The 21,146-nt window shown below is 40.8% G+C and overlaps 2 protein-coding genes across 2 annotated transcripts in view; both read right to left on the bottom strand.

Moving 5' to 3' along the window:
• Positions 1-11,925, bottom strand: part of VIT (vitrin) — a 95,960-nt gene extending 84,035 nt beyond the window's left edge. Inside the window, exons 1-2 of the mRNA XM_068564153.1 lie at positions 11,874-11,925; positions 2,276-2,341 (exon numbers count right to left, since the gene is read on the bottom strand). Of these exons, the coding sequence (XP_068420254.1) occupies positions 2,276-2,341; positions 11,874-11,925 (118 nt within the window). The remainder of the gene's footprint in view (positions 1-2,275; positions 2,342-11,873) is intronic.
• Positions 1-21,146, bottom strand: part of LOC137778181 (annexin A2-like) — a 368,470-nt gene that overhangs the window by 166,489 nt on the left and 180,835 nt on the right.

Raw genomic sequence — 21,146 nt, 5'->3', positions numbered from 1 at the left:
CTCTTATCTCAACACATGCGCCTCCCACTCTATACCTCAGTCATATGGAACTACTTTTTAGCTCTTTCTCTTCTTCAGGGCTTAGGCATGCTTTTTCTTTCTGCTTGTAACACTCTTTTCCCCTCATCTTTGCCTGGTCAATCCCTATTAGGCCTTCAGATATCAGTGTAGGTGTGTCACTTCCTCCAGGAAGCCCTCCCAGATACATAGCTTTTTTCTCCATATTCTTGGAGTACCTTTAGCTCCCGAGTCCTAGCACTTACATAAGACACCATAATTGCCTGGTGACTTGTCTTTCTTCCTCTCTAGATTTTGAGCTCTGTGAGGGCACAGTCTGAGTCTCAATTGCTGTTGTATCTGGGTGTCTAACCGTACCTGGTACTTGGCCAGCACCCAATAAATACTTGCCAAGTGAATGAACGATGTGCCTCCCTTGCTATCAGTCACCTGCCCCAGTGGCAGATTGACAAGGTTGAACAGAAAAAATGAAAATTACTTTGGCCTCAAGGTATAGATTACCATTTGGAAATACTCCTGAGGTAAAGAATCAGGTAACGCCATAGTTTGGGAATATCCTATTACTTTCATTTTATATTTTTCCCTCTTATTTAATGACCATGACAGAGTTTCTAATTAGAGAAAAGGCCTCATGCATACATTGATTCAAAAGTGCTGTATCACTAGGGAGATTTTGAGAATAAGGTTAGAATTTAGCATATCAGAAGTTGAATCCATTTGAGATCTCTCAAAGAGGTTTGCCCTTGGGTCGTTTAGCACAGACTTTCATAGTCACTGAAAACTGTTGTCATGGTAATCATGGAACCTTTTATGATTTTTGTAGACGAGTTAATGAAGATACTGGAAACAGCCCAAAGGAATTCATACTTGGGTGTGCATTTGTCTCCATATTAACCCAATCACTGTTTTGAACACACATCTGCCCCTGGCCTGATTCTCTTGGCTCTCCTTCCTGACAGGAATAAATAAACAACTGATTCCTTTTTAGTATTTCAGACTAGGAGGCTGTGGATGGCTGCCCTTTTGGTCTCATTTCAACATGAAGTCCTGCACAAAGGGCTTAAAGGAACAGAAGAAAAAAAATGCTGCGTGAAACAAATCTCTTCTTTTATTTCAAAATTTTAATGTTGCTGATTTAAGGCACATAAATCTAATGCCTGTTCAGAAGTTTCTTTTGTAGACAGCACAGAGCACTGAATATACCTAAAGTCTTTTTCTTATGGTCCTTCATAAATATACCTTAATTCAAGCGTCCATCAAGTCTACAAATTTACATACAGATAGCTCAGTGTGCTCACCAAGATTTGAGTGTGAGATTTTCCATTTATGTCCTGTCCTGCTAGTTCTTTCCCAATATCCATTCTCTCTTCTTTCCTAATAATAGTACTCCTTACTTTTAGCTAGGCATGCAGATGCTTGAAATCAAGACATTTCCTATTCTCCCTGAATTCTGGTCAATGGTATTTAAGTAGAAGTGGTGTATTTGACTTCCTGGACTTGTCTTTAAAGGGAGTAAGTATGTGCCTTTCTTCATCCCTTCCTACTGACTGGAATGTGGACATGATGGATGGAGCTAGGGTAGCCATTCTGGACAATGAGTTGAGAGCCACGTTGAGAAAAGCAGAATGACAAGATAGAAGGAGTCTGTGTCCCTGAAGATTGTGAAGCTCCCATAAAAGCCCAGACTATGTTTACAGGAGAGAGAAAGAAACTTCAGTCTTATCTAAGCAACTGTTATTTTGGCTTTTCTGTCATCTAACCTTAACTATCACCCAAAAATGAAATTAATTATTCCTCTTTCCACTGATTGGGTGTGAAACTTTTCTGTGAGATTACCCATTGATTCCAGGGCACGCTGGAAGGTGGGCAGGTCTGCTGGACTTTTGCATTAGCCAGACTGAATTTTCTGGTATGGGGAATTGAGACAGAATGGCAGAAAAATACCTACTCCAGCTTAGGCATAGAGACATAGTGTCACCTGGTCTTTGTATGTGCATTTTGAATTTTTCTAATATAGTAGAACCACGTATCTACCCTAAAATAAGAACTCTTATTTCAAATGCTTTTTGGAATGAAGTAGATGACAAATAAGAATCATTACTAATTAGTCTGAGTGCAAAATATTGAGATAAGACACACAAAAAAAACCCCAAAACAGAAAAACCCCAAACTTTCCAAATTATCTGAAACAAGTGTAACAGTCCTCCACATGGGAGACACAAGTCTTGTACCAGTGAGGAACTGCAACTTTACTTACTGAATTTGGGCCTTTTAATCTTCTTTGTCATTTCTTTATTTGAGTGTATTCCGGTCACCAGCAAAACTACATGAAGAAAATGCAAAAAATCTAATCAATATTATTTCACCTAAATGCTTTCTCTCTTTTGACCTTTATGTTTGCTTCAAGCATATGTTGAAGTATTCTCGTTAGTAGAACTAATTTTCCCTTATTTTATGGTTGGGGAAATAAGATGTATACTTTGTGCTTTTCTTAGCCTCTGCTGAAAGGGCCTTTTAAAAATACCTCTTGGATATCTGTCCTGTGTTTTTGTTTTTGTTGTTTTTTAAGTTATTTATTCATTTTTGTGTGCATTGTATCCTCACTGTTGCGCGGGCCTTCTCTAGTTGCGGCAAGAGGGGGCTACTCTTCGTGGCGGTGTGCAGGCTTCTCATTGTGGTGGCTTCTCTTGTTGCGGAGCACGGGCTCTAGGCGCGTGGGCTTCAGTAGTTGTGGCTCGCCGGCTCTAGAGCGCGGGCTCAGTAGTTGTGGCACACGGGCTTAGCTGCTCCGTGGCATATGGGATCTTCCCGGACCAGGGCTCGAACCCGTGTCCCCTATATTGGCAGGCGGATTCTTAACCACTGCGCCACCAGGGAAGCCCCTGTCCTGTGTTTTGCTGTCTTTAAATTTCACCACACCAGCTCCACCATCTCCACTTTCCAAAGGCAGGAACGTGGGTCTGGCGAAGTCCACTGATTTGCTTGGTCCCAGGAATAAATTATAGAGGTAGGATGAACACCCAGGCCCTTCCTGTTCTCTCTGCTCCGTTCCACACTGAGTTTCCAAATGCCCAGAGAACCGCATACGCATGCGCGCGTGTGCACTTGAAGTGCGCGCATGTGCGTGCGGGAGAGACAGGGAGGGCCTGATGAACGGCGTCCGTACAAAGCCTCAGAGGAGGACTCTTTGGAAAGGAAGTCAAGGAGGAGGGGGACTGGGGAGACGAGAGAGACTCCTCTCTCTCGCAGGTATGGTGCGACCTGACTGTCCTTGGTGGTCCTTCCAGCCCCAATTGGTGCTGCGCCCCCCAGAAGCCAACTGCAGGTAGGTGAGCTTCCTTCTCAGAAACGAGCAGAACCTGGATACTGCTTTTCAGGAAGCAAAACAATAGGGGAAGAAAGGGGAACTGTTTATCCCTTTAAGTTTAAAGTCGCGTTGCTAGTGTGAGCCTTGTGTTTTTTGTTTTTTTTAAAAAAATTATTTATTTATTTATTTATGGCTGTGTGGGGTCTTCGTTTCTGTGCGAGGGCCTTCTCCAGTTGCAGAGACCGGGTGCCAGTCTTCATCGCGGTACGCGGGCCTCTCACCACCGCGGCCTCTCTTGTTGCGGAGCACAGGCTCCGGACGCGCAGGCTCAGTAATTGTGGCTGGCGGGCCTAGTTGCTCCGCGGCATGTGGGATCTTCCCAGACCAGGGCTCGAACCCGTGTCCCGCGCATTGGCGGGCAGATTCTCAACCACTGCACCACCAGGGAAGCCCAAGCCTTGTGTTTTTAAAATATAACATTGACCGAATTTTTCTTATTACCAAAATAATACATGTTCCTTGTAGGACAGTAAAAAAAACACACAAAAACAATACTACAGAAAATAACGGATGAAAGCAAAAAGTATAATATTTTCAGGCTTTTTCTCTATATATGTATGTATTGTACTTTGAAACAAACATTTGATGATGCTTATACTGTTTACAATGTGTCATAAACTTATTTCTACTTAAGGATATATAGAAACATTTTTTCTTGTCATTTAATGTTCCTCTCATAATTTTAACTGCCTACAAAATATTGCAATTCATGGACATACCATAATTTAGCCAACTCCTGATTTAATATAAATAGCTTTATCTTTGCATGGATTCCTTATTATTGCCTTAAAATAAAATTCCAAATAGGGTTTCTTGTCTGAAAGATATGCCCACTTAAATTTTTGATATATATTGTGAACATTTCTCATAGCAATTTTTTAATAATGTCTGAAAATGCTCACTTCTCTGTACCTAGACTAATTCTACCTATAAACAGAAAAGCATGTTTTTCCTTTCAAAAGGCTAGTCAGTCTCTATTCTTCTTCCTTCCTTTCCAGGCCTTCTTCTGCCTTACCCACCCAAAGATGATACTGCTCTAACTTGCCTCCATTTTAGCTACTTTTTTGAGAAACCCACTTTCTGGATGGAGTTGGAATTCTGGAGGTGAACATGAGGCAGTAGAATAATTAAAATAGGTATTTTACTTCCTACTTTATGTGGTTTTTTTTTTTTTTAACAGAACACAGATGCTTGATTAAAGCATAAATCAGGACTTAGGCATTCTTGAATGGGCAACTGTCTTTGAAGGAAAAAGTGGCAATGTCACCAAGTGTTTGTTAAGAAAATTTTTTATTTATCTTATGATTAGCTGAGCTGTGCCAATGATGTAGCTCCTGAATTATCCCGTTTTGACTATTAGCACTAGCTGAGGCCTGGACAGCCTGGATACCGTGTCCTGCAAGAACAGAGCCATGAAAGAGAACTGAGTGAAAACCAAACGTCTAGCCAAATAGAATGAAGGCAGACATTTTTTAGGTGTTATTTACTTCTGGGGTTTGCGTAGGGTGGTGAATGTCCTGGAGGTCTGATTTTTATAGTAGGCTCTGTGTCATTTAACTCTGTCTAAAGACCGCATCTTCATTTTATACACAAAAATAAATAACTAGAATATTTTTTAAAAAACAAGTACGAAATAAATATATAGAAAAAATTATGCGCGTAAAGCAGAGGGAGTAAGTGAAATAGTAGTAAATTTGGGTATCAGTTCTTGGTGGAAAACCAAATACTGTCTTTCTGGGGCTGTGTACCCATGGCACGTGGTTTATGAGTCCTGGTATCATTAGGACTATAAATATTTCAGTTAAGACCACCCCATCACTCGCATTTTCTCGCCCAAGACCCTCCAGGCTGAAAACATGCAGAGCTGGGTTCAGTTTTAAGCAGTGGTTAATAAAGTCATTATTTTCAGTGGTACACAGAGGCCCTCCCCTCAGCTTAGATGCTTGTTAATTAAAGCTCCCCAGAAGCCACTCCTCAAGGGGAGGGCTGGTCAGTAAGGCTGCAAATGTGCTTGTGCCCTGAAGCAAGTCATTGCTCATCTGCAAGACCTCTCTTGCTACCTTGGAAATGGTGACTTGCGTGTGGAATTTGGGTGAGAGAAATATCAGTCTTGTGTTCCTGTTCTTATGAAGCCTGGCAGAGCACCGAGATGGATGACAGATGCTCACTTCAAAGGACAAAGCAGAACACAGGTCTGAAAGCCCTTCCATGGGAGTAGTTAGTTATCTGGCCACAGCTGAGGCCATTAGAGTCTAGAGTCCTTGAGGAAATCAAGGCTAGAGTCTGAAGTTCCAAGGCAACCATGATTTACCAACTCTGCAGCAATACTTCTCAATTTTTAAAAATTCAATGTTCCTTGGGCTTCCCTGGTGGCGCAGTGGTTGAGAATCTGCCTGCCAATGCAGGGGACACGGGTTCGAGCCCTGGTCTGGGAAGATCCCACATGCCACGGAGCAACTGGGCCCGTGAGCCACAACTACTGAGCCTGCGCGTCTGGAGCCTGTGCTCCGCAAGAAGAGAGGCCGTGATAGTGAGAGGCCCGCGCACCGCGATGAAGAGTGGCCCCCGCTCGCCGCAACTAGAGAAAGCCCTCGCACAGAAGCGAAGACCCAACACAGCCATAAATAAATAAATAAATAAATAAAAATTAAAAAAAAAAAAAAATTCAATGTTCCAGTTTTGAGTAACATGAAAAGTTCTCACCTTTCGCTAGTCGTGTTTGAAATTTCAAAACAAATTAAATACTGAATTTATTTTTTCAAATAAAAATTTTCCTCTGCTCTCTTTCTCTCTAATGTGGCCATCAGTATGATTAAGATAGGTGAGGTGCAATTGTTTTAAAATTCAATTTAAGTAAATTATCATCCACATAATTTATAGAGAAAATACAAATGAGTTAGCTTGAAACAATGTTCAGTCTCATTAATGATAAAAAATGCAGGCTAAAGCAAAATGACAGGATATTTTCTCATAGTGTGTACTGAATGTTGAACACAAGATTATACTTAATCCTGGCATGGATTTGGGATTAGGGCAGTCCAGTACATTGTTGGTAAATTCTAAGCAGGTGGAGTCATTCTGGAAAGCCATTTGGTAATACATTTCAGTAGCCTTAAGAAACATCTATATTCTTTGTCCTAGAAAATATATACCTAGTAATATATCCCAAGTTATAATCAGAGACATAGACAAGGATTTATGTATAATAAAAGGTGTTCATTACAGCATTATTCCTAATAGCAATCGGAAATAATCCCAACAGTAGGGGAATACTAAGCATTTATTACAAATTATTTTAGCAGAAGATTAAATGACCTGGGAAGTTCTCAGCTCTAACCGTAAGCATGATGCTGACAAAATTAGAATATACGCAGAGAGAAATACCTGGAACAAATATACCAAACTTTTAATAATGGTAGAATTATAATTCCTATTTTATATTTTCTGTATTTTTCCCATTTCATAGTAAAGTTCTTACACATAAATGTTCTATGTTTTATGTAGAATGTTTCTTTTCGAATTAGAAAAAGACAATTGTTATTTGATTTGGTCATATTGAAATCAGATAGACTTATAATAATGAAAAGTGCTTTCTAAAATCATTGGCATGGTTAATAGGCATTTGTGTTTCACTTTTCCTGTCAGTATTAAGTCATAATCAGAATCCATTTATTTTCAAGAAAAGACATGAAGTGCCAGAACATTTAACCAATTATCAAATCAGTAAGTACTTACTGAATACTTATTACGTGTCTAGAACTTTTATATGAATGCTTCATTCTAGCCCATAAATTTCTTGTGTGATCCCTTAGTGCCACTCAAGATACTAACGCAGGTGGTGTTGACAGGGACTCTCCTTCACCAGACTTTAGTCAGGCTCCTCTAAGCCCTCTTCTCAACTAGGCTTTGACCTTGGGCTTCTGTGTCTGTCCTTGTTGTGCCTGCATCACTTAGTTTTAGCAGGAATCTTGTTTAGAGAGACTCCTCCATCCTTGATACCTGATCACCCTGATCTGCCTTTAGCAAGAGTCCTGTCTGGTCGGTTTAGCAAGAATCCCCTGATTCCCGTGAAATCTCCTCTTAGTAATTTCCATCCCCTGACCCCTGCAAGCTGCTCCTTGGCTATAAATCCCCACTTTTCCTTGTTATATTCGGAATTGAGCCCAGTACAATACTGAGGTCTCCTTTCCCCTATTGCAATGGTTCCTGATTAAAATCTGTTTTTACTGCTTTAAATACTGTCCAGCTCTGGTTCTCTTTAACAGTGTCCACAATGCCTTCCTGAAAACTGATTTATAAAGCAGATGATTTAAAATCAGCTCAAATTTCCCCTATGCTTTGCTTTCAACTTACTTACTTAGTGAAACATCTAGCATGAAATATATCAGAGCTTCATTGCAGAGACAGGATAACTTATTCTCTATAATCACATAAATCACAAAATTCTGCTTCAGATCATAGAATACTGAAGCTGGGAGGAGCTTTGGAGGTCATCTTTTTATTTTGTAGAAAAGAAACCAAGGTCAAGGTTGACATCTCAGCTAAAGCGGCTTTGTAGGGGGAGGGGGCAGAAGTTGGAAGCAGAATGCAGGTTTGCTGGTGCAGCCTTAGGCTTTTTATGCTACTTTCTCCCCATAGCGCAGTCATTGATTACATGTGGTGCTCCGATGACAGTGGGCAGCATACAGCTCTGCTACATCATAAATTTAAACATATTTAGAGTGACCATGCTAGCTCTGATATATACCGATTAAACACTTAATTAACATTAATTTAGAGGGCTTTTGGGGGATCTTTGGATGGTTCTCTGTGATATTATGATGTATGATAAATATATATTTTGGTGTTCCGGCCACAGTTCCTGCCTAACAGCTCCCAAAACCCTTGGAATGTCCTGAGTGATGAGAGCAATGGGAGCATCTTTTGTTATAATATATATATTTTTTACTGGAGTAAAATTGCTTTACAATGTTGCGTTACTTTCTTCTGTACAATGAAGTGAATCAGCTCTATGTATAACTATATCCCCTCCCTCTTGGACCTCCCCCCGCCCATCCCACCCTTCTAGGTCATCACAGAGCACCGAGCTGAGCTCCCTGTGCTATACAGCAGGTTCCCACTAGCTCTCTATTTTACACATGGTAGTGTATTTATGTCAAACCTAATCTCCCAATTCGTCCCACCCTCCCCTTCGCCCCCTGTGTCCACATGTCTGTTATCATATTTGATTTCTTGTCCTCAGTTCCTGAAATCAGAGCCATAAAGGTGAAATGGGTGTCTTGTTTTTCATAATAAGCCCCCTTCAATCACAACTGAGTTTATGTTAATGAGGTGGCTTTTGAAAATCCCCTAAAGATGAGGGAGCTGGTTGCCAGGGAAACCAACTGTGAATAGAAAGTTGGAATTTTCAGTCCCATCTCCTGATTTCCCAAGAGGAGAGAGGGGCTGGAGGTTGAATCAATCACCAATGGCCAGTGAGTTAATCAATCATGCCTATGTAATGAAGCCTCCATAAAAATCCAAAAGGAGAGGGTTCAGAGAGCTTCCAGGTTGAGGAATGAGAGCTCGTCCATGTGCCACCGTGCTGGGCCCAAATTCCACGGGGACAGAAACTCCTTTGTTCAGGACCTCGCCCTATGTATCTCTTTATCTGGCTGTTGATTTGTATCCTTTAATATCCTTTGTAATAAACTGGTAATCTAGTGAGTAAACTGGTTTCCTGGGTTCTGTGAGCTGCTTGAGAAAGTTAATCAAATGCAAGGAGGGGGTCATGGAAACCTCTGCTTTATAGCCAGTCAGTCAGAAGCACAGGTGACAACCTGACTTGCAATCGGCATCTGAAGTGTGTGTGTGTAGCGGGGCGGGGGGCAGTCTTGTGTGAGCCCTTACCTGCAGGATCTGATGCTATCTCCGGGTAGAATGGTGTCAGAATTGAGCTGAGTTGTAGGAAACCCAGCTGGTGTTGAGGAATCACTTGGTGTGGGGAAAAAATTCACACATAGGAATTGGGTGCAGAATCAGACTCTGAAACCTGAAAAATCCAACATCCCTGACAAGAATAATTTATTTACCAATATTTCTTGAGTGCCTGTGAGATGTGCTGAGAACTGAAAATGCAACAGTGAGCAAGACACAGCTCCTGCTGTCAGTATCGTACAGTGGCAGGGGAGGCAGCCTCATGACGAGGTGAATGCCATGCAGTCGTGACTAGAATCAATACAGGGCACCAGGGAAGCCCATAGGAAGAGGGTCTGATCAAATGGAGGGCAGAGGAAGCTTCCTGGAGGGCCAGTAGGGGGTGTGGGGGTGAGAGGAAGAACATTCCAGGACAGGGAACAGCATAGTCAAAGACCTGGAAGGGAGAAATGACTCCACCTTCAGGGGAATGAGAAGGTCAGCACTTCCCACGTCCCTGGAAGCCAGGCTGGGCTCTGTGGTAGGGAGGAGAGCAGGAGAGGATGGCAAGAGCCATATGAGAGAGGCCTTGCCAGCAAGCAAGGCGCTTTGAGAGATGTGGGCTCTGTCATAAAGACAAAGGGAAAACACTGAGTGTTAAGTCAGGAGAGTGGGATCAGATATGGGCTTTAGGGAGATTAATTGGGGTGTGGTAGAGAATGAGTTAGAGGGGTAAGGATTTGGGGCAAGGGGGCTGTCACCGTACTGAAGAGGGTTTCAGGGGACTTAAGGGAAATGACCCTGGGATGGAGACAAGCAGATGAATAAGAGAGATTCCAGGGAGGGGCATATAAGGACATAAGAGAATCTGCGATAGGAGTCTCCCTTTTCTACTTTGATTTCTTGCTTTGTGAATGAGCAACCCTGAGGGGAAAACGGTTTTGCAGAAGGGCATGCTGAGAGGGGGCAAGACAAGCAAGGACAGTCAAGTTCTTCTTGGTTCCATGATGTGGGGGACATGGCAGAGTGTGAACCAGCCTCAGGGTTTCTGTGTTTTGTTTTGTTTGTTTTACAGTAGCTAAATCCTTCCTATTCCTAACCCCTGCCCCACTGTCATCCCACCCTGTGTTCACCCCTACTAACCTATAGGTTAGTATGGGGTTGCGGGGAGATAGCCTCTCAGAAGGGCAAGGTGGAAATGAAGGACCCTGTGCTCTCAACGAGAATATTCCTTAGCAAGTTGGTGGTGGAGTCAGGACCAGAGCCTTATCTTCCCTCTGACTCCCAGCCCAGTCTCCTTCCACCATGCTGAGAGCCCCTTGTCTTCCCAGCTGTGTCACCTCTTTCTCTTCCAGTCCTCAGTTCTGCCACTGTAGATTCCCTCTGCACAGACCTTGCACATTCTGACTATATTATGGGTTAAATTGTGTGCCCCCCTCCCTAAATTCATAGGACTTCTGTTGGACTTCGTGTTGAAGTCCTAGCCCCCAATACCTCTGAAGGTGACCTTAATTGGAAATAGAGTGGTTGTAGATGTAATTACTTAAATTTAACTAACTTAATTAGTTAGGATGAGGTCATCCTGCTGGAGTAGGTTGGGCCCCTAATCCAATATGACTGGTGTTATAAAAAAGGGGCAGTTTGGATATAGACACAGACAAACACAGAGGGAGAACGCCATGTGAAGGTGAAGGCATAGATTGGGGTGATGCCAAGGATTGCCATAGATTGCTAGCAAACCACCAGAAGCTAGGAGAGAGGCATGGAACAGAGTGCACTCTCACAGCCCTTTGAAGGAACCAGCCCTGCTGACACCTTGATTTTGGACTTGTAGCCTCTAGATTTGTGACAGAATAAAATTCTGTTGTTCTAACCCACCCAGTTTGTGGTATTTTGTTATGGCAGCTCTAGCAAACTAATATTGACTATCTAAAAGGCCTTTGTACCCTTCCGTGGCAATAGTTTCACAGTGACCCACAGGATCACTCTGCCTGACACAGAGTGGCCACAGCACAGTGGGGTCAAGATTAACCAAAGATTACCCTTGGGCTTAGTGCTAAACCCATCAGCACTTTTCTTTCGTCTGGCTGACCTGCTGCTCCTTAAGGGCCTACCCCGAATTGTGTTCTCTGTTGATAATATAAGTTTAAAGGGTTTCATCTCTAAAAGTATGAGTTGCCAATGGTACAAGTAAGGCCATGTCAGTGATAAGAATTTTTTTTTTTTTTGAGAAATTACGAAATAAGTTCTCTAAATTCAGAATCTGTAAATATGCTTTATCTGAAATATTTGCTGGTTGCTGAATAATACACACACACAAATATGTGTGTATATATGTGTGCTTAATATATGATATGTAGACATACATATGTATACATATGTTTGCTTTATATAAAAAATATATAGACATACATTCTGAATTTGATCTACATTTAACATTCTCAGTTAAACATTTCTCCAAAATGTTTATCATAAAAAGATACACTGAACTGTTTATATGCTCTGTCTTGGTTTAAATCTTTTGTTGGCAAGATTCTTTGGACATTAGGAGGATGTTAAAAGCGTATCCAGATACACATATAAAAGTACTTACCAAGGAACATTTCAATAACAGATGCCTTCATGGTGAGGACAACTATCCCCATAAATATCAAAATGGCACCCTAGAGAGGAAGAAACAATAACATCATTATATTTCAGCCAAGAGTTCTGAATTGGATGCACAGAGTGTAGGGAGGGGCTGCCTCATTTTGCATTGCCCTCTGGAGTCTTAGGATTTCAAGCTGCGGCTTTCTGTAAACAACTCATGGAGATGGCAGTGGCCAGCCGCACTGGTACCCAGAGAGGCTCTTCTCAGAAAACCTGTTCTAGCCACCAGCCTCCTCTTCTTCAGAAATTTGGTCTTAGACTAAAGAGGAAATAATTCCACAATTTCCAGAATATGTTCACCAGTCTTCAAATTAGGACAAAAGCCACACTTACGGTATTTAGAGAACATTTTTAGATTACACATTGTGGGGTTTTTTGTTTGTTTGTTTGTTTGTTTTCAATTTATTTTATTTTTGGCTGCATTGGGTCTTTGTTGCTGTGCACGGGCTTCCTCTAGTTGCGGCGAGCGGGGGCTACTCTTCGTTGTGGTGTGCGGGCTTCTCATTGCGGTGGCTTCTCTTGCTGCGGAGCACAGGCTCTAGGCGCGTGGGCTTCAGTAGTTATGGTGAGTGGGCTCAGTAGTTGTGGCACACGGGCTTAGTTGCTCCGTGGCATGTGGGATCTTCCTGGACCAGGGCTCGAACCCGTGTCGCCTGCATTGACAGGCGGATTCTTAACCACTGCGCCACCAGGGAAGTCCTACAAATTGTTTTAGATTACAAAAACAGTTCACTTAATAAATATTTATTAAACTCTTATTGTATGTCTAGGGATGAGGTGATTAAAATTGAATTAAAAGATAGTTCTTGCTCTTAAAAGACTTATAGTTCAATAGAAGTGAGAAAACATACCTGGACAGAAATAACCATAACATTAGAGAGTGTGCAGGCCCCCAAAGGGAGATTAAGGGGAGTTTATGGACCAGTGGTTCTCAAACTTTGCTGCATATTAGAATCATCTGGGAGTTTTAAAAGGCCCTGATGCCCAGGATGCATCTCAGACCAATTGAATCAGAATCTCTTGTAGGTGGGGTCTAGGCATCAAGCGTTTTCGAAACTCCACAGGTAATTCCAATCTGCAGCCAAGTTTAAGAACCAGTGGTTTAAAGCAAGGCTTCCAAATCTTAATGTGCATATGAATCACCTGGGGATCTTGTTAAAATGTAGATTCTAATCCAATAGGTCTGGGATAGTGTCAGAGAGTCCCCAAGAGGTTAGGGAATTTAGAGGAGGGAGAGATTATGTCAGCTGTGGGAATAAGAGGAAGCCTCTTGGAGGTGGCAGCAATTGGGTTAAGTCTGAAAGATGAAAATAGGAGATGAAGTGGCTCCAAGTCGGGGGGAACAGCATCGACAGAGGCTCAGAGGTTGGAAAGCAGAGTGGATACAAGGATGCTATTGAAGCAAGATTTTTTTGACCCACCTCCTAGAGAGATGGAAATAAAACCAAAAATAAACAAATGGGACCTAATGAAACTTAAAAGCTTTTGCGCAGCAAAGGAAACCATAAACAAGACCAAAAGACAGCCCTCAGAATGGGAGAAAATATTTGCAAATGAAGCAACTGACAGAGGATTAATCTCCAAAATATACAAGCAGCTCATGCAGCTCAGTATCAAAAAAACAAACAACCCAATCCAAAAGTGGGCAGAAGACGCAAATAGACATTTCTCCAAAGAAGACATACAGGTGGCCAAGGAGTACAAGAAAAGATGCTCCACATCACTAATCATCAGAGAAATGCAAATCAAAACCACAATGAGGTATCACCTCACACCTGTCAGAATGGCCATCAAAATATCTACAAACAAATGCTGGAGAGGGTGTGGAGAAAAGGAAACCCTCTTGCACTGTTGGTGGGAATGTAAATTGACACAGCCACTATAGAGAACAGTATGGAGGTTCCTTAAAAAACTAAAACTAGAACTACCATATGACCCAGCAATCCCACTCCTGGGCATATACCCAGAGAAAACCATAATTCAAAAAGATACATGTACCACAATGTTCATTGCAGCACTATTTACAATTGCCAGGACATGGAAGCAATCTAAATGTCCATCGACAGATGAATGGATAAAGAAGATGTGGCACATATATACAATGGAATATTACTCAGCCATAAAAAGGAACGAAATTGAGTTATTTGTAATGAGATGCATGGACCTAGAATCTATCATACACAGTGAAGTAAATCAGAAAGAGAAAAATACCGTATGCAAACGCACATATATGGAATCTAAAAAAAAACGGTACTGATGAGCCTAGTGGCAGGGCAGGAATAAAGACGCAGACGTAGAGTACGGACTTGAGGATGTGGGGGAGAAGAGGAAACTGGGACGAAGTGGGAGAGTAGCATTGACATATATACACTATCAAGTGTAAAATGGATGGCTAGTGGGAAGCAGCTGCATAGCACAGGGAGATCAGCTCGGTGCTTTGTGATCACCTAGAGGGGTGGGATAGGGAGGATGGGAGGGAGGCTCAAGAGGGAGGGGATATGGGGATATATGTGTACTTATAGGTGATTCACTTTGTTGTACAACAGAAACGAACACAACATTGTAAAGCAATTATACTCCAATAAAGATATATATATATGATGCTGTTGATCCGTAAGGGGTTCCCTCTTAAGGCTACGGGGAAACCCTAGGAGGTTTATTCATACCATCATTAATTGAACATATGATCCCCGTTGAAAAGACAAGGAAACTAAGGCTTAGAAAGGTAAAATGTCATACCCACGGTGACCAGGCAGTGAGTAGGATTAGAATGGAGGTGGGAGTAGGTGGGAAGGACCTGCCCTGGGCTTAGGCGATAAGGAGTAACATTGTCTGTAGAGAATTTAAGTACTTAAAGTTGGTCTGCTCTTTATTATCCTTATAAACTAGCAATTCTAAACAATGTCAGTGATAAAGCACTCTTCCTCTCTGGGGCAGATGACTCCCACTACATCTGCTCCACCCGTGCCACAGCTGTGTGGCTTTTAGGCTTTAGCTGGCATTCATAACCCTACCCTCTGCTCTGTCCACGGGTGTGCTAGGAAAACTGCTGTCTGAAAAAAAGCCCCGATTTAGCCCATTTGTCAATTTCTGTGGCATAAATCCTCCCACCGTGGCTGAAGTTGAAGTCGCCAAAGTGACTCACTGCATGGAGATTTGGAAAGAGATAAACAATCTGGTACTAGCTAGGTCTAGAGCAAGCTTATATTTAATATGTAGATACAGTGCTGTGCAGAGTTTATTAACAAAAAGCAATGATTAGATTATGGTTGAGGTAGTAATACAAGCACTTGATGCAGTCAACTTAAATAAAACTGGTAGATGAAAGGCTTTATTACAAACAATTAAATTAGGCAGCAAGAGTAACCCCAGACAGAACCGATCACTTTGTTAATTTCCAGCAACAGTTGCAATGTGTTAAGTTTCCCAATTAAGGTAGTTGACCACTAGCTAAGTAAAAGGCAAATAACCATCTTTATCTTCAAAATAGGAATAGTCACATATATGATTGGCAATTTGATACTTAATTAGCTGGGTCATATTTTGGAAATAGTGTGATGACACATCATTTTTTTGTCTTATATTAATTAGAGGAGCTGCAGATCAACTCACATGTTTTCAGGCCTAAAAATTTAATTCTCCTGTTGGGATAAATGCAGTATATCAAGCTACCCTACCCGACCCACCTTACTAGCTCCGCTAGTTGGCTGTTACCATATAGCATTGGACATTTTGTCTGTGAGTCATCATAGATTTCTCTTTCTCTCGTACCCCACATCTTTTCCATCAGCGAAGCCTGTTGGCTCTACATTCATGATATATCCAGAATCTGACCACTTCGCATCATCTTTACCATTGCCACCTGGTCCAGGCCATACCCTCTTTCACCTGGATTAAAGCAATTAGTCTCCTAACTAGGTTGTTTCCTCCTTCTCCTACAATCCAAAGTCCACACAGCCAGCCAGCGTGATCCTGCTCAAAGTAAGTCAGTTCATGGCATTCCTCAGATCAAAACTTCTGTGGTTCTCTACTTACTCAGAATAAAAGCCAAAATCTTGGCAAGTGGCTCAGGAACCCAATAGATTTGGCCACCATTGGCCCCTCTGACCTCTCTTCCCTCCATTCGCCTTCTCACTTATTAAGCTCCAGGCACACCTCTCCCCTGAGGGTCTCTGCAGTTACTGTTAACTCTACCTGGATGCCCTTCCCCCAGATCAAACATGATTTACTCCCTCATTTTTTTCAAGTCTTTTCTAAACGTTATCTTCTCTTTAAGATTTTCCCTAATCACCCAATTTAAAATTGTAAGCCCTCTCCCACCCACCATCAATTGTACACCCTATCCTTTCCCCACTATCTTTTCTTCCCGCCACTTATCACCTCTGACATACTCTATACTTTGCTAATTGTATTTGTTTATTGTTTGTGTTCTCTACTGGAACGCAAGCTCCATGAAGGCAGGGGTTTTTATTTGATTTTTTATGTGCTCAAAAAATATACTTAATCCATGAGTGAGTAGTTAGGGCTCTTTCCTTTCCCTAGGAAATAAAAAAAGGAAACAAAAACAAAGGGAAGACAATCTGTGAATACTCTAAATCTACTGAATTGTATACTTTCAAAGGTGTATTTTATGGTATGTGGATAATATTTCAATAAGCATTATTATTATTATTATTATTATTATTATTATTTTATTTATTTTTGGCTGTGCTGGGTCTTCATCTCTGTGCGAGGGCTCTCTCCAGCTGTGGCAAGCGGGGGCCACTCTTCACTGCGGTGCACGGGCCTCTCACCATCGCGGCCCCTCCTGCTGCGGAGCACAGGCTCCAGACGCGCAGGCTCAGTAGTTGCGGCTCACAGGCCCAGCCGCTCCGCGGCATGTGGGATCCTCCCAGACCAGGGCTCAAACCCGTGTCCCCTGCACTGGCAGGCAGACTCTCAACCACTGCGCCACCAGGGAAGCCCTATTATTTTTTAAAAGTATTTATTTATTTATTTATGGCTGTGTTGGGTCTTCGTTTCTGTGCAAGGCCTTTCTCTAGTTGCAGCAAGTGGGGGCCACTCTTAATCGCGGTGCGCGGGCCTTTCACTATCGCGGCCTCTCATGTAGCGGAGCACAGGCTCCAGACGCGCAGGCTCAGTAATTGTGGCTCACAGGCCCGGCCGCTCCGCGACACGTGGGATCCTCCCAGACCAGGGCTCGAACCCGTGTCCCCTGCATTGGCAGGCAGATTCCCAACCACTGCGCCACCAGGGAAGCCCCTTCAATAAGCATTATTGTTAGTCAACATACAAACCAAAAGGGAAGATAGAATTTCGGAGAGAAGGGCTCTCAGATCTGTCTTACAACTTTAGAAGACACCATAGACCCGACCTTTACACAAAGGGATGAATGGATAAAAAAACAGCAGGATTCCAGGAAGCATGCTAACCCCAGAGGAGATATCCCCCAAGTGCTGACTCATCAGTAATGGAACTCGACCAGAATCACTCTGGTCTCTTGGAATCAGAATGTTTGAGGCTTCTTTCTTACCACTTGAATTTCTCTCCTTGCTTGGTTCATTTACTTACACGTGTAAAATGTAAATGTGCTTTTTGAAATGTGTGAAAAAAATTCAAACCCTCTCTCAGCCATTCCAGAAACTGGGGATAAGAATGACCACCAGCACTGTTAAGCAGTTTCTGCAGGCAGTTCAATGTCAAGGAGCTGTAGGTGCACAGTAATGTTGGAACCTTAACATCTCATGTGCTCACCAGGGTTCTAACAAAAACAGAACAATAAGGGTTTCCAAAAGAACATGTTACTGATTCATAAATGTATGAATTGTGCTGTGAGATGTAATATAAACAGTCCTGAATATGAAGTTCTGGTGAGGCAAATGAAGGCTGATTGTGAAATAAAAATATACATAATGTAACTAGAGTAGCCAGCCAATTTAATTAGATCTCTTGTTGCCTGGAATTAGAAAAGAGCCGATTATTTATCGGTAATACATGATAATGCTGCTTTATATTTTTATGGTTCTTCACAGTGTTTTTTCTCCGATGTTTAAAATTATGGTAAAATACAAAAGCATAAAATTTGCTATCTTAACTATTTTGAAGTATACAATTCAGCAGTATTAAATACATCCATAATGTGCCATCATCACCATTAGCCATCCATTAAGAACTCTTTTTGTTTTGTAAAATTGAAACTCTATGCCCATTAAACAGTAACTCCCCATTCTCCCCTTTCCCCAGCCCCTGGCAACCACCATTCCACTTTCTGTCTCTATGATTTTGACTTCTCTAAGTATGTCATACAAATGGAATCATACAGTATTTTCTTTTTGTGACTGGCCTATTTCAAATAGCATAATGTTCTTAAGGTTCATCCATGTTTTATCGTATGTCAGAATTTCTTTCCTTTTTCAGGCTGAATAATATTCCATTGTATGTATATACCACATTTTCCTCATCCATTTATCTGCTGATGGGCACATGGGTTGCTTTTGTGTTTTAGTTATTGTGAATAATACTGCAATGTTCATGGCTATAAAAATATTTCTTTGAGACCCTGCTTTCAATTCTTTTGTGTATATATCAAGAAGTGGAATTACTAGATCATATGGTAATTGTATTTTTAATTTTTTGTGGAACCTCCATACTGTTTTCCAGAGTAGCTGTACAACTTTACATTCCCACTAACAGTGCACAAAAGTTCCAATGTTTCTATATCCTCCCCAACACTTGTTATTTTCTGTTTCATTTGATAGTAGTAATGGGTATGAGGTGGCATATTATTGTAGTTTTGATTTGCATTTCCCTAATGATTAGTGATGTTGAGCATCTTTTCATGTACTTGTTGGCCATCTTTATATCTTCTTTGGAGAAATGTCTATTCATGTCCTTTGCCCAGTTTTTAATCAGATTGTTTTTTGATTGTTGTTGAATTTTAGAAGTTTTCTATATATTCTGGATATTAATCCCTTATCAGATATATGATTTACAAATATTTCTTCCCATTCTCTGGGTTGCCTTTTTACTCTGTTGATAGTATCCTTTGGTACACAAAATTATAAAATTTTCATGAAGTACAATTTGTTTGTTTTTTCTTTTGTTGTTTATGCCTTTGGGTGTCATAGTCAAGACATCATTGCCAAATCCAATGTTATGAAGCTTTTGTCCTATGTTTTCTTTTAAGAGTTTTACAGTCTTAGGTCTCACATTTAGATCTTTGATCCACTTGAGTTAATTTTGTATATGGTATTAGGTAAGGGTCCAACTTCTTTCTTTCTCCATGTAGATATCCCCTTTTCCTGGCACCGTTTGTTGAAGAGACTGACTTTTCCCCATTGAATGGTCTTGGCAAAAAAATCATTTGACCGTATATGTGAGGGCTAATTTTGGGGCTCTCTATTCTGTTCCATTGGTGTATATGTCTGTGTCTATGCGAGTACCACACTGTTTTGATTATTATAGCTTTGTAATAAGATTTTTAGATCAGAAACTATGAATCCTCCAGCTCTTCTCTTCTTTTGCAAGATTGTTTTAGCTGTTTGAGGTCCTTTGAGATTCCATATAAATTTTTGTATTTTTTTTCTATTTCTGCAAAAAATGTCATTGGGATTTTGATATTGCATTAAATCTGTAGATTGCTTTGGGTAGTATTGATATCTTAGCAATACTAAGTCTTCCAATCCATGAACATGGGATATGTTTCTACCTATTTATGCCTTCTTTAGTTTCTTTCAGTAATGTTCTATAGTTTTCATTGTACAAGTCTTTTACCTCCTTGGTTAAGTTAATTCCTAAGTATTTTATTCTTTTTGTTACTATTGCAAATGGAATGTTTTTCTTAACTTTTTTTTCAGATTGTTCATTGTTAGTGCAGCAGTGATTTTTGTGTGCAACTGACTTTTGTGTGTTGATTTTGTATCCAACTACTTTGAATTCATTTATTAATTCTAACAATTTTGTTGTGGAATCTTTAGGATTTTGTGCATACAAGATTATATTATCTGCAAACAGAGATACTTTTATTTCTTCCTTTCCAGTTTGGATGACTTTTATTTCTTTTTCTTGTCTAATTGCTTTGGCTAGAACTTCCAGTACTATGTTGAATAGAAGTAGTGAAAGCAGGCATCCTTGCCTTGCTCCTGATCTTAAAGAGAAAGCTTTCAGGTTTTCACCATTGAGTATGACATTTTCTGTGGGTTTTTCATAAGTGTCTTTTATTATATTGAGGTTGTTTTCTTCTATTCCTAGTCTGTTGAGCGTTTTTATCATGAAATGGTGTTGAATTTTGTCAGATGCTTTTTCTGCATCAATTGAGGTAATCGTGTGTTATTTTCCACTTTCATTCTATTAACATGGTGTATTACATTAATTGATTTTTGTGTGTTTAACCATCCTTGCATTACAGGAACAAATCCCATTTGGTCATGGTGTATAATTATTTTAATATTCTGGTGAATTTAGTTTGCTAATATTTTGTCGAGGATGTTTTGCATCAGTGTTTATAGGGATATTGTATTGATATGGGAAACTGTAGTTTTCCTTTCTTGTAGTGTCTTTGGTTTGGTATCCAGGTAGTGCTGGCCTCATAAGATAACTTAAAAAGTGTCCCCTCATTTTCACTTTTTAGGAAATGTTTGAGAAGGATTGGTGTTAGTTCTTCTTTAAACGTTTGGTAGAACTCACCAGTGAAGTCATCAGGTCCAGGGCTTTTCTTTGTTGTAAGATTTTTGATTATTGATTCATTCTCCTTACTAGTTATAGATCTATTCAGATTTTCTATTCCTTCATAATTTAGTCTTGGTAGGTTTTGTGTTTTTAGGAATTTGTCCATTTCAGCTAGATTATCCAATTTGTTGGTGTACAGTTATTCATAGTACTCTCTTATAATCTTTTTTATTTCAACAACAGTGGTTGCTTCAAGGAAAGAGAACTGGGTAAGTGGTGATCAGGGATAAGAGTGAGTTTTACAGTTTTGTTCTGTTTAAATCTTTACCCTTTGCACCTATGTTAATAAATCAGAAATTAATAAAATGATCTCTTGGGAAGACTTAACATATACAGACAGTGTTGATATCAAATGAGAAGCTACAGTAATCTCCTAACTCTCTCCTTGCTCCTTGCTTTTCTTGCTCCAGGTCATCCTTCCCTTCAGTTGGAAAGGATCAGCTTCCTAAAGCACAGGTCTGACTATGCATTCACCCCCTCAGAATTCTTC

This window comes from Eschrichtius robustus, chromosome 15 (assembly GCF_028021215.1).
Source record: "Eschrichtius robustus isolate mEscRob2 chromosome 15, mEscRob2.pri, whole genome shotgun sequence".
NCBI lineage: Eukaryota > Metazoa > Chordata > Mammalia > Artiodactyla > Eschrichtiidae > Eschrichtius > Eschrichtius robustus.
Note: the sequence above shows the minus strand (reverse complement) of the source record. Positions and strands in the feature narration are given on the sequence as shown.